Below are 13,185 nucleotides of genomic sequence, written 5' to 3'. Positions count from 1 at the left end.
CCCTAACCCTGAGGACGAGGAAGGGGTAAGTTAACCCTGACCCTGAGGACGAGGAGCGGGTTAGTTAACCCTAACCCTGAGGACGAGGAACGGGCTAGTTAACCCTAACCCTGAGGACGAGGAACGGGTTAGTTAAACCTAACCCTGAGGACGAGGAAGGGGTAAGTTAACCCTGACCCTGAGGACGAGGAGCGGGTTAGTTAACCCTAACCCTGAGGACGAGGAACGGGCTAGTTAACCCTAACCCTGAGGACGAGGAACGGGTTAGTTTAGCCCTGCTCCAAAGACGTTCCCCAATCAGATCACTGCAGTGAGGGCAACACGCAAGGAAAACCAAAGCAGACATCTTTGAGTTGGAAAGACTACGTACTGTTGGTTGGATCATGTGCTGAGAGAGTATGTATATTATATTATATATGACATACATACAGTATGTATATTATATTATGTATGACATGCATACAGTATGTATATTATATTATATATGACATGCATACAGTACGTATATTATATTATATCTGACATACATACACTATGTATATTATATTATATATGACATACATACAGTACGTATATTATATTATATATGACATACATACAGTATGTATATTATGTTATATATGACATACATACAGTACGTATATTATATTATATATGACATACATACAGTATGTATATTATATTATATATGACATACATACAGTACGTATATTATATTATATATGACATGCATACAGTATGTATATTATATTATATATGACATACATACAATATGTATATTATGTTATATATGACATGCATACAGTATGTATATTATATTATGTATGACATACACACAGTATGTATATTATATTATATATGACATGCATACAGTATGTATATTATATTATATATGACATACATACAGTACGTATATTATATTATATATGACATACATACAGTACGTATATTATATTATATATGACATGCATACAGTATGTATATTATATTATATATGACATACATACAGTATGTATATTATGTTATATATGACATGCATACAGTATGTATATTATGTTATATATGACATGCATACAGTATGTATATTATATTATATATGACATACACAGTATGTATATTATATTATATATGACATACACACAGTATGTATATTATATTATATGACATGCATACAGTATGTTTATTATATTATATATGACATGCATACAGTATTTATATTATATATGACATACATAAAGTATGTATATTATATTATATATGACATACATACAGTACGTATATTATATTATATATGACATACATACAGTATGTATATTATATTATATATGACATACACACAGTATGTATATTATATTATATATGACATACATACAGTACGTATATTATATATGACATACATACAGTACGTATATTATATTATATATGACATACATACAGTATGTATATTATATAGGACATACATACAGTATGTATATTATATTATGACATGCATACAGTATGTATATTATATTATATATGACATACATACAGTATGTATATTATATTATATAGGACATACATACAGTATGTATATTATATTATGACATGCATACAGTATGTATATTATATTATATATGACATACATACAGTATGTATATTATGTTATATATGACATGCATACAGTATGTATATTATGTTATATATGACATGCATACAGTATGTATATTATATTATATATGACATACACACAGTATGTATATTATATTATATATGACATACACACAGTATGTATATTATCTTATATATGACATGCATACAGTATGTTTATTATATTATATATGACATGCATACAGTATTTATATTATATATGACATACATAAAGTATGTATATTATATTATATATGACATACATACAGTACGTATATTATATTATATATGACATACATACAGTATGTATATTATATTATATATGACATACACACAGTATGTATATTATATTATATATGACATACATACAGTACGTATATTATATATGACATACATACAGTACGTATATTATATTATATATGACATACATACAGTATGTATATTATATAGGACATACATACAGTATGTATATTATATTATGACATGCATACAGTATGTATATTATATTATATATGACATACATACAGTATGTATATTATATTATATAGGACATACATACAGTATGTATATTATGTTATATATGACATGCATACAGTATGTATATTATATTATATATGACATACACACAGTATGTATATTATATTATATGACATGCATACAGTATGTTTATTATATTATATATGACATGCATACAGTATTTATATTATATATGACATACATAAAGTATGTATATTATATTATATATGACATACATACAGTACGTATATTATATTATATATGACATACATACAGTATGTATATTATATTATATATGACATACACACAGTATGTATATTATATTATATATGACATACATACAGTACGTATATTATATATGACATACATACAGTACGTATATTATATTATATATGACATACATACAGTATGTATATTATATAGGACATACATACAGTATGTATATTATATTATGACATGCATACAGTATGTATATTATATTATATATGACATACATACAGTATGTATATTATATTATATAGGACATACATACAGTATGTATATTATATTATGACATGCATACAGTATGTATATTATATTATATATGACATACATACAGTATGTATATTATGTTATATATGACATGCATACAGTATGTATATTATGTTATATATGACATGCATACAGTATGTATATTATATTATATATGACATACACACAGTATGTATATTATATTATATATGACATACACACAGTATGTATATTATCTTATATATGACATGCATACAGTATGTTTATTATATTATATATGACATGCATACAGTATTTATATTATATATGACATACATAAAGTATGTATATTATATTATATATGACATACATACAGTACGTATATTATATTATATATGACATACATACAGTATGTATATTATATTATATGACATACACACAGTATGTATATTATATTATATATGACATACATACAGTACGTATATTATATATGACATACATACAGTACGTATATTATATTATATATGACATACATACAGTATGTATATTATATAGGACATACATACAGTATGTATATTATATTATGACATGCATACAGTATGTATATTATATTATATATGACATACATACAGTATGTATATTATATTATATAGGACATACATACAGTATGTATATTATATTATGACATGCATACAGTATGTATATTATATATGACATACATACAGTATGTATATTATGTTATATATGACATGCATACAGTATGTATATTATATTATATATGACATACACACAGTATGTATATTATGTTATATATGACATACACACAGTATGTATATTATATTATATATGACATACATACAGTACGTATATTATATTATATATGACATACATACAGTACGTATATTATATTATATATGACATACATACAGTATGTATATTATATTATATATGACATACACACAGTATGTATATTATATTATATATGACATACATACAGTGTATATTATGTATGACATACATACAGTACGTATATTATATTATATATGACATACATACAGTATGTATATTATATTATATATGACATGCATACAGTATGTATATTATATTATATATGACATACATACAGTATGTATATTATATTGTTCTGTGGGATATTGCTACGGACTTACTTTGAGCGTTCCTTTGCTTGGTGGAGAGGGAAGTCTCAACGCTGTCTCTCCTCTTGGCGGAAAGAGAGCAGTCAACCGTACGCCCTGGAAACAAACACCAGTTCTAGTGTTAACCCTGACCCTTCTAACCCTAACCCTGACCCTAACCAATCTAGTCAGGGTTAACCCCAACCAATCTGCTCAGGGTTAACCCTAACACATATGATTAGGGTTAACCCTAACCCAGGGATGGGCAACTGGCAACTTAACCCTAACCCTAACCCATCAGGTTAGGGTTAACCCTGACCCTAACCTGATGGGTTAACCCTGACCATATGGGTTAACCCTGACCTGATGGGTTAGGGTCAGGGTTAACCCTGACCTGATGGGTTAGGGTTAGGGTCAGGGTTAACCCTAACCTGATGGGTTAGGGTCAGGGTTAGGGTTAACCCTGACCCTAACCCTAACCCATCAGGTTAGGGTTAACCCTGACCCTCTGACCTGTCCTCAGATCAGTACTGGTGAGGCGGGCAGCAGACCCATCACCACCAACAGATCACTGACCTTTGAGCGGCGGGCCAAAGTCCAGCACTATGAGCTCGGCCGGGGCGCAGCGCCTGTCTCTGGGGAGGCGGGGCTGGGGCTGCCGGTGGGCGGAGGAGGAGGTGGAGGAGGCCATCCCCAGCTCCTCCAGACTCTCTGTGCTCTCCTCCCTCTCCATCTGTTCCTCCACCCACTCCTCCTCCGACTCCTCCCCCGCGGAGCCCCGGCTACCGCCGCGGACGCTGGCCTCCAGGCTCCGCCTCAGCACCTGGAGGTCAGAGGTCGGAGGTCAGAGGTCGCAGGCACGTCGCTGATCAGAAGAAGGCCCTTTCCCACGTTGCCAATAAGAATACTTCTTCAAATACTTAGATATACTCCTACAACAACGATATAACAAATGATTTGTGGCTATAGAGTAGAGATCCTCCAGCCTCTCACCTTCATCTCCTCCATGCTGAGGAGCACCTTCTCGCTGTCCGCCTCCAGGGGCCCGCGGGGCGCGATGGGGGACCGCGGACCGGACCTCTGATCAGAGTTCAGAGGTTCAGAGAGACATGAGACGGGGAGTCAGTCAGCTGCACCTGACACAAAGCCCTCCCCTCCCCCCCGCAGCAGGCAAAGACAGGAGAACAGACAGGAGAACAGACAGGAGAACCGACAGGAGAACAGAGAGGAGAACCGACAGGAGAACCGGCAGGAGAACAGACAGGAGAACAGAGAGGAGAACAGACAGGAGAACAGAGAGGAGAACAGACAGGAGAACAGAGAGGAGAACAGACAGGAGAACTGAGAGGAGAACAGAGAGGAGAACAGACAGGAGAACAGAGAGGAGAACAGACAGGAGAACAGAGAGGAGAACAGACAGGAGAACAGACAGGAGAACAGACAGGAGAACAGAGAGGAGAACAGACAGGAGAACAGAGAGGAGAACAGACAGGAGAACAGACAGGAGAACAGAGAGGAGAACAGACAGGAGAACAGAGAGGAGAACAGACAGGAGAACAGACAGGAGAACAGAGAGGAGAACAGACAGGAGAACAGACAGGAGAACAAGCAGGAGAACAGAGAGGAGAACAGAGAGGAGAACAGACAGGAGAACAGAGAGGAGAACAGACAGGAGAACAGACAGGAGAACAGAGAGGAGAACAGACAGGAGAACAGAGAGGAGAACAGACAGGAGAACAGAGAGGAGAACAGACAGGAGAACAGAGAGGAGAACAGACAGGAGAACAGAGAGGAGAACAGGCAGGAGAACAGAGAGAACAGGCATGAGAACAGACAGGAGAACAGGCAGGAGAACAGGCAGGAGAACAGGCAGGAGAACAGACAGGAGAACAGACAGGAGAACAGACAGGAGAACAGAGAGAACAGGCAGGAGAACAGGCAGGAGAAAAGGCAGGAGAACAGGCAGTTCTACCCCCCAGCAGGCAGAGGGGGAGGACAGGGTTAGGTTAGCTCTTCTACCTCCATGTCTTTGCTGCCGTAAGGCTCAAAGTCGTCCGAGTAGCGCTTCTCCGGGGTGGCTCTCACACAGGCTCCGTCCTCGGTGCGGATCCTGACTGGGGCCTGCGGGACCCCCAGACCCCCCGTCAGACCCCCCCTGTAGCCCCGTCAGACCCCCTGTCACACCCCCCTCCCCACAGTGGAGTCCAAAGGCTCGCCGCAGTTTAGATACGGAATACGTTTAAACATTTAAATCATCAAGCAACCTTGACTGCAATGCACCCATTATCCTACAGGTCATGTGACCAAAGCTTGATTTCAAAATCAAATGAAACGAAGATCTGAAAATAAATAGAGAAATAAGTAAATAAAGATATCTAAGCATGAAACTAATCCACAGGAGTCAATGCAGTAACGCAAAGCAGCAGCAGCAGCAGCAGGCCCTACCTGCACCCATTCCCTTCTCTGGACCTTCCCAGGGGCCGTCTGGCTCCGTTGGGGGCCCGTCTGGCTCCGTTGGGGGCCCGTGGGCCCGCTAAGAACCAGGCTGTCCTGACTGCCTCTCAGACCATCTGCAGACGAGTCCCGGAGACACAAGGCCCAAGAGAAGAGAAAACACACAGAGTCACAACCCCAGAAGGACCAAAGGCCTTCAGGTAATCCTGCAGGTTACCGCGGTAACAGTCACTCGTCCATCAGCGATGGGAGACCGTACCATGCCGGCTGGAAGATAGGGGGGGTGGCTCTGTGGTGCCCAGTGCGTGTGCCCCCAGCCCTTCGTGGGGGTCTGGGTAGTCTCTTATGGAACACTGCAGCTGTTGTGAGCGCTGCTGCGTTCAGGGTGCGTACCGGCAGTGTGAGTGGCCCTCCTGGCGGTGGGGGGGGCGGACGGAGGCAGGTTGGGGGGCTTCCTGGGCGTGTGGCCCCCGGCCCCGGCGTTGGCCCCATTGAGGTAGAGGGAGAAGCCCTGCTCCAGCCGCTCCAGCTCTATTTGCCCACGGCCTTTGGTCCGGAGCCGCTTGAGCACTCTAGGAGAACCAGGAAGGTCATGAATGAATGAATGAATGAATGAATGAATGAATGAATGAATGACGAGGGTTAATAACGCACATAAAATACCAACATACTAACCCTCAGCCTATCCCTGATCCCTGCCAAGATTCAACTTCGGAGACATTGGAGTACAAAATAATACAAATACAACGAGAATACTTAAGGTAAAGCATGTTTACCCATGTTTAACATCTTTACCCATGTAAACCCAGCTGTAGCCAACAGCCCCCTTTCTTTCTGACCACAGAGCCGCTGTATGTAGGTAGAGAGCCTCTCCTGTGAAACGGAACCTCTCCACCAGCAACACACCTCACCTGTTTTTGTGCTGAAGGCCAATTAAATATTCATCCAGAGTCTCTTCCACAGCAAAGCCGAGCTTCACTCCCGGACACCTCTGGTGTTCCTTCACATTAAACAGCAGTATTACAAACACACACACATACACACACTAAGATGAGAAGGATAATTGATGAGAATAGAAAACAGAGAGACAATCTGACAAAACCTAACAGACTCATTGCACCTCGATCAGTCTCAATAAGCCACTCTAGGAAGTATCGATAAGAGGCTCTAGGCGGTCTCATAAGAGGCTTTAGGCGGTCTCATAAGAGGCTCTAGGCCAGGGATGCCAGGGTTACGGCCCGCGGGCCGGACACGGCCCGACTGTATGTCACATCCGGCCCGCGGGTGATAAGGGGAGAATATATGTATATATTTAATTTTTATCAAAAAAATAAAAAATTATATATATTTATTTTTTTTTGGAATCCGTCAGTTGGTCTGTTACTGCTGCTGGTCTGTTACGATTCAATAACTGTTCATCACCCATTCTCCATTCCATTTTGAAACGTGTTTAGAAAACACGCTTGTTTCATTAAAATTAATTCATTAATTAAGGCCGCCACCAGGGGGCTTCCCCAACACTTTTGTCGCCCCCAACGCATTTGCCGCCCTAGGCGATCGCCTAGTTCACCTATGCAAGCCTTCAATAAATAAAATAAAAGTAATTAACAGTTTACACTTGTGTTATTTATAGGAAATGTGTTTTGTTGGCACCTAGTCTATTTTGTTGCATTTCTCATTTATAAATGTAGGCTACTTGCATGGATCGGAAAATGTTAAGTGTTTAGAGGGGAGCTGTCTATGGAAGCATATATGTAGCAAAATTCAAATGGCAATGCAATTTGGAATTACATTATGCATTTGACAATGCATTATGCAATTTTATAATGTAATTTGTAAATACGTTATTCAAAGTGTATTTTAAAATGCAAAGTGACAATGCAATCCTCAATTAAATTTGCAAAAGTTCTAACAATACAAATAGAATAACATTTTGTCAAATTCTTTGAGTTCCTTTATACAAATTGAAAAGCTATAGCGTCCCCGTGATTGCAATCCACTTCGCCACGCTCCGTGTGTTGCGATATTCAAATGACATTTCAATCCGCAAAACGGAATCCAAAACAGAATCCAAAGAGGAATCCAAAAAGTCAATATGCAAAGTGGCAAACGTATCAGCCAATCAGCGTCTGGGCGGGAACTACGTCACTTGCTCGTAATTTCCTTGTTCACTTCTAGTTCGTATGTGTCAGGTCCATGGTCACCAATGGAGATTATTGATACGCTCCGAAGTTTGGCCGATGATGTGGAGAACAATCGTGTTGAAGACACAGATGCAGTAGATAGAGTGCGTGTTCTGGGAGATAGGATAGACGACTTATCCTCACGGGTACGTTTTGACGCCAGTGTGGTAAACACAAAGATTTCCAAAGTGCTACAGGCACTGGGTGCGAAACTTAGGGTCGGGAGACCCACCGTCTCCACCCACTCCTCACCTACAAAGCTCTCCAGAACCTAGCCCCCAGTTACCTCTGGGACCTCCTCCAAGAATACACTCCCTCCCGCTCCCTCCGGTCAACCTCTGCTGGACAACTGTATCCCCACATCACGACTCATTACGAATGGGTGCCCGGTCATTCAGCTGTTCTGCACCCAGGCTCTGACTGGAACTCCCTCCCCCCACACATAAAACAGTCTGACACAATAGAAACTGACGTAGTTCCCGCTGGTGGCTGATACGTTTGCCACTTTGCATATTGACTTTTTGGATTCCTCTTTGGATTCCTCTTTGGATTTCCTCTTTGGATTCCGTTTTGGATTCCGTTTTGCGGATTGAAATGTCATTTGAATATCGCAACACACGGAGCGTAGCGAACCAGCATTAAGTTAGTTTAATATTCAACATTCATTTAACATTCAAAATACAAACCTATAATGCGCTTCAACCATTTGAGTGAATGATGTCAAATAAACTGTGCAACATACGGATTAATGTCCCTCATGTGCCACAAGGCTTATTTTTCAAATATATATTTTCATCGATTTTTTACTTCTTTTTTTTTTAAACGTATTATGCTCCTTGACCTTTTGACCTCAAGATGTCAAACCAACTGTATAATACAGACAATAATAACCCCCATGTGCCACAAGGCTTGGTTTTCAAATATATAATTTCAGCATTTTTTTACAATTAATATAACATTTATAAATAAACGTATTATGCTCCTTGACCTTTTGACCTCAAGATATCAAACCAACTGTATAACACAGATAATAATAACCCCCATGTGCCACAAGGCTTGTTTTTCAAATATATCATTTCGGCAATTTTTCACAAATAAAATAAATAAATAAACGTATTATGCTCCGTGACCTTTTGACCTCAAGATATCAAACCAACTGTATAACACAGATAATAATAACCCCCATGTGCCACAAGGCTTGTTTTTCAAATATATCATTTCGGCAATTTTTCACAAATAAAATAAATAAATAAACGTATTATGCTCCTTGACCTTTTGACCTCAAGATATCAAACCAACTGTATAACACAGATAATAATAACCCCCATGTGCCACAAGGCTTGTTTTTCAAATATATCATTTCGGCAATTTTTCACAAATAAAATAAATAAATAAACGTATTATGCTCCGTGACCTTTTGACCTCAAGATATCAAACCAACTGTATAACACAGATAATAATAACCCCCATGTGCCACAAGCCTTGTTTTTCAAATATATCATTTCGGCAATTTTTCACAAATAAAATAAATAAATAAACGTATTATGCTCCGTGACCTTTTGACCTCAAGATATCAAACCAACTGTATAACACAGATAATAATAACCCCCATGTGCCACAAGGCTTGTTTTTCAAATATATCATTTCGGCAATTTTTCACAAATAAAATAAATAAATAAACGTATTATGCTCCGTGACCTTTTGACCTCAAGATATCAAACCAACTGTATAACACAGATAATAATAACCCCCATGTGCCACAAGGCTTGTTTTTCAAATATATAATTTCGGCAATTTTTCACAAATAAAATAAATAAATAAACGTATTATGCTCCTTGACCTTTTGACGTTTATTTATTTATTTTATATTAATTGTAGAAAATTGCTAAAATTATATATTTGAAAAACAAGCCTTGTGGCACAGGGGGGTTATTATTATCTGTGTTATACAGTTGGTATGATATCTTGAGGTCAAAAGGTCAAGGAGCATAATACGTTTATTAATTTATTTTATTTGTGAAAAAGTGCCCAAATGATATTTTTGAAAAATAAGCCTTGTGGCAAATGGGGGTTATTATTATCTGTGTTATACAGTTGGTTTGACATCTTGAGGTCAAAAGGTCAAGGAGCATAATACGTTTATTTATTTATTTTATTTGTGAAAAAGTGCCCAAATGATATTTTTGAAAAATAAGCCTTGTGGCAAATGGGGGTTATTATTATCTGTGTTATACAGTTGGTTTGACATCTTGAGGTCAAAAGGTCAAGGAGCATAATACGTTTATTTATTTATTTTATTTGTGAAAAAGTGCCAAAATGATATTTTTGAAAAATAAGCCTTGTGGCAAATGGGGGTTATTATTATCTGTGTTATACAGTTGGTTTGACATCTTGAGGTCAAAAGGTCAAGGAGCATAATACTTTTATTTATTTATTTTATATTAATTGTAGAAAATTGCTAAAATTATATATTTGAAAAACAAGCCTTGTGGCACAGGGGGGTTATTATTATCTGTGTTATACAGTTGGTATGATATCTTGAGGTCAAAAGGTCAAGGAGCATAATACGTTTATTAATTTATTTTATTTGTGAAAAAGTGCCCAAATGATATTTTTGAAAAATAAGCCTTGTGGCAAATGGGGGTTATTATTATCTGTGTTATACAGTTGGTTTGACATCTTGAGGTCAAAAGGTCAAGGAGCATAATACGTTTATTTATTTATTTTATATTAATTGTAGAAAATTGCTAAAATGATATATTTGAAAAACAAGCCTTGTGGCACAGGGGGGTTATTATTATCTGTCTTATACAGTTGGTATGATATCTTGAGGTCAAAAGGTCAAGGAGCATAATACGTTTATTTATTTATTTTATTTGTGAAAAAGTGCCCAAATGATATTTTTGAAAAATAAGCCTTGTGGCAAATGGGGGTTATTATTATCTGTGTTATACAGTTGGTTTGACATCTTGAGGTCAAAAGGTCAAGGAGCATAATACGTTTATTTATTTATTTTATATTAATTGTAGAAAATTGCTAAAATGATATATTTGAAAAACAAGCCTTGTGGCACAGGGGGGTTATTATTATCTGTGTTATACAGTTGGTTTGACATCTTGAGGTCAAAAGGTCAAGGAGCATAATACGTTTATTTATTTATTTTATATTAATTGTAGAAAATGATATATTTGAAAAACAAGCCTTGTGGCACAGGGGGGTTATTATTATCCGTGTTATACAGTTGGTTTGACATCTTGAGGTCAAAAGGTCAAGGAGCATAATACGTTTATTTATTTATTTTATTTGTGAAAAAGTGCCAAAATTATATTTTTGAAAAATAAGCCTTGTGGCAAATGGGGGTTATTATTATCTGTGTTATACAGTTGGTTTTATATCTTGTGGTCAAAAGGTCAAGGAGCATAATACGTTTATTTATTTTAATTGTAGAAAATGGCTTAAATGATATATTTGAAAAATAAGCCTTGTGGCACATGGGGGTTATTATTATCTGTGTTATCCAGTTGGTTTGATATCTTCAGGTCAAAAGGTCAAGGAGCATAATAAGTTTGTTTATTTATTTTATTTGTGAAAAATTGCAGAAATTATATATTTGAAAAATAAGCCTTGTGGTACATGGGGGTTATTATTATCTGTGTTATACAGTTGGGTTTATATCTTGAGGTCAAAAGGTCAAGAAGCATAATACGTTTATTTATTTATTTTATTTGTGAAAAATTGCCGAAATGATATATTTGAAAAATAAGCCTTGTGGCACATGGGGGTTATTATTATCTGTGTTATACAGTTGGTTTGATATCTTGAGGTCAAAAGGTCAAGGAGCATAATACGTTTATTTATAAATGTTATATTAATTGTAAAAAAATGCTGAAATGATATATTTGAAAAACAAGCCTTGTGGCACATGGGGGTTATTATTGTCTGTATTATACAGTTGGTTTGACATCTTGAGGTCAAAAGGTCAAGGAGCATAATAAGTTTAAAAAAAAAAGAAGTAAAAAATCAATGAATTTTTTTTTTTGGAAAAATAAGCCTTGTGGCACATGAGGGACATTAATCAGTATGTTGCGCAGTTTGTTAGACATCATTCACTAAAATGGTTGAAGCGCATTATAGGTTTGTATTTTGAATGTTAAATGAATGTTGAATATTAAACTAACTTAATGCTGGTGCGTAGCGAAGTGGATTGCAATCACGGGGACGCTATAGCTTTTCAATTTGAATAAAGGAACTCAAAGAATTTGACAAAATGTTATTGTATTTTTATTGTTATAACTTTTGCAAATGTAATTGAGGATTGCATTGTCACTTTGCATATTAAAATACACTTTGAATAACGTATTTACAAATTACATTATGAAATTGCATAATGCATTGTCAATTGCATAACGTAATTACTTATTGAATTGCAAATTGCAAATTGCATTGCCATTTGAATTTTGCTACATATATGCTTCCATAGCTGTCTCCTGCTTTAGGCCATGTAATTGTAGGCCTCATTGTGAGGCTATGTTGGGGCCAATGCAATTTATTTTTGATGTCTAGGCCTTCAAGCATAATTTAAAATAGCCTACCTATCCATGTGTTGAGTCAGTGTTTGGCCTTTTCAGGCCTTTTCAGTCTGAAAGTGTAATCCGGCCCCCTGAGGTCTCACTTGAAAAAAATCTGGCCCCCAGACCAATTTCACCCTGGCATCCCTGCTCTAGGCGGTCTCATAAGAGGCTTTAGGCGGTCTCATAAGAGGCTCTAGGCGGTCTCATAAG

At 36.9% G+C, this 13,185-nt stretch overlaps 1 protein-coding gene across 1 annotated transcript in view; it reads right to left on the bottom strand.

Annotated features, from left to right (window-relative positions):
- The window catches only part of LOC132447084 (katanin-interacting protein), a 39,438-nt gene that overhangs the window by 23,880 nt on the left and 2,373 nt on the right, over positions 1–13,185 (bottom strand). The window contains exons 3-9 of the mRNA XM_060037770.1: positions 7,133–7,221; positions 6,615–6,793; positions 6,213–6,337; positions 5,787–5,888; positions 4,761–4,847; positions 4,344–4,590; positions 3,801–3,884 (exon numbers count right to left, since the gene is read on the bottom strand). Coding sequence (XP_059893753.1) covers positions 3,801–3,884; positions 4,344–4,590; positions 4,761–4,847; positions 5,787–5,888; positions 6,213–6,337; positions 6,615–6,793; positions 7,133–7,221 — 913 coding nt within the window. The remainder of the gene's footprint in view (positions 1–3,800; positions 3,885–4,343; positions 4,591–4,760; positions 4,848–5,786; positions 5,889–6,212; positions 6,338–6,614; positions 6,794–7,132; positions 7,222–13,185) is intronic.

Source organism: Gadus macrocephalus, chromosome 18 (assembly GCF_031168955.1).
Source record: "Gadus macrocephalus chromosome 18, ASM3116895v1".
Taxonomy (NCBI): domain Eukaryota; kingdom Metazoa; phylum Chordata; class Actinopteri; order Gadiformes; family Gadidae; genus Gadus; species Gadus macrocephalus.
This window is presented reverse-complemented; position numbering and strand designations above follow the sequence as displayed.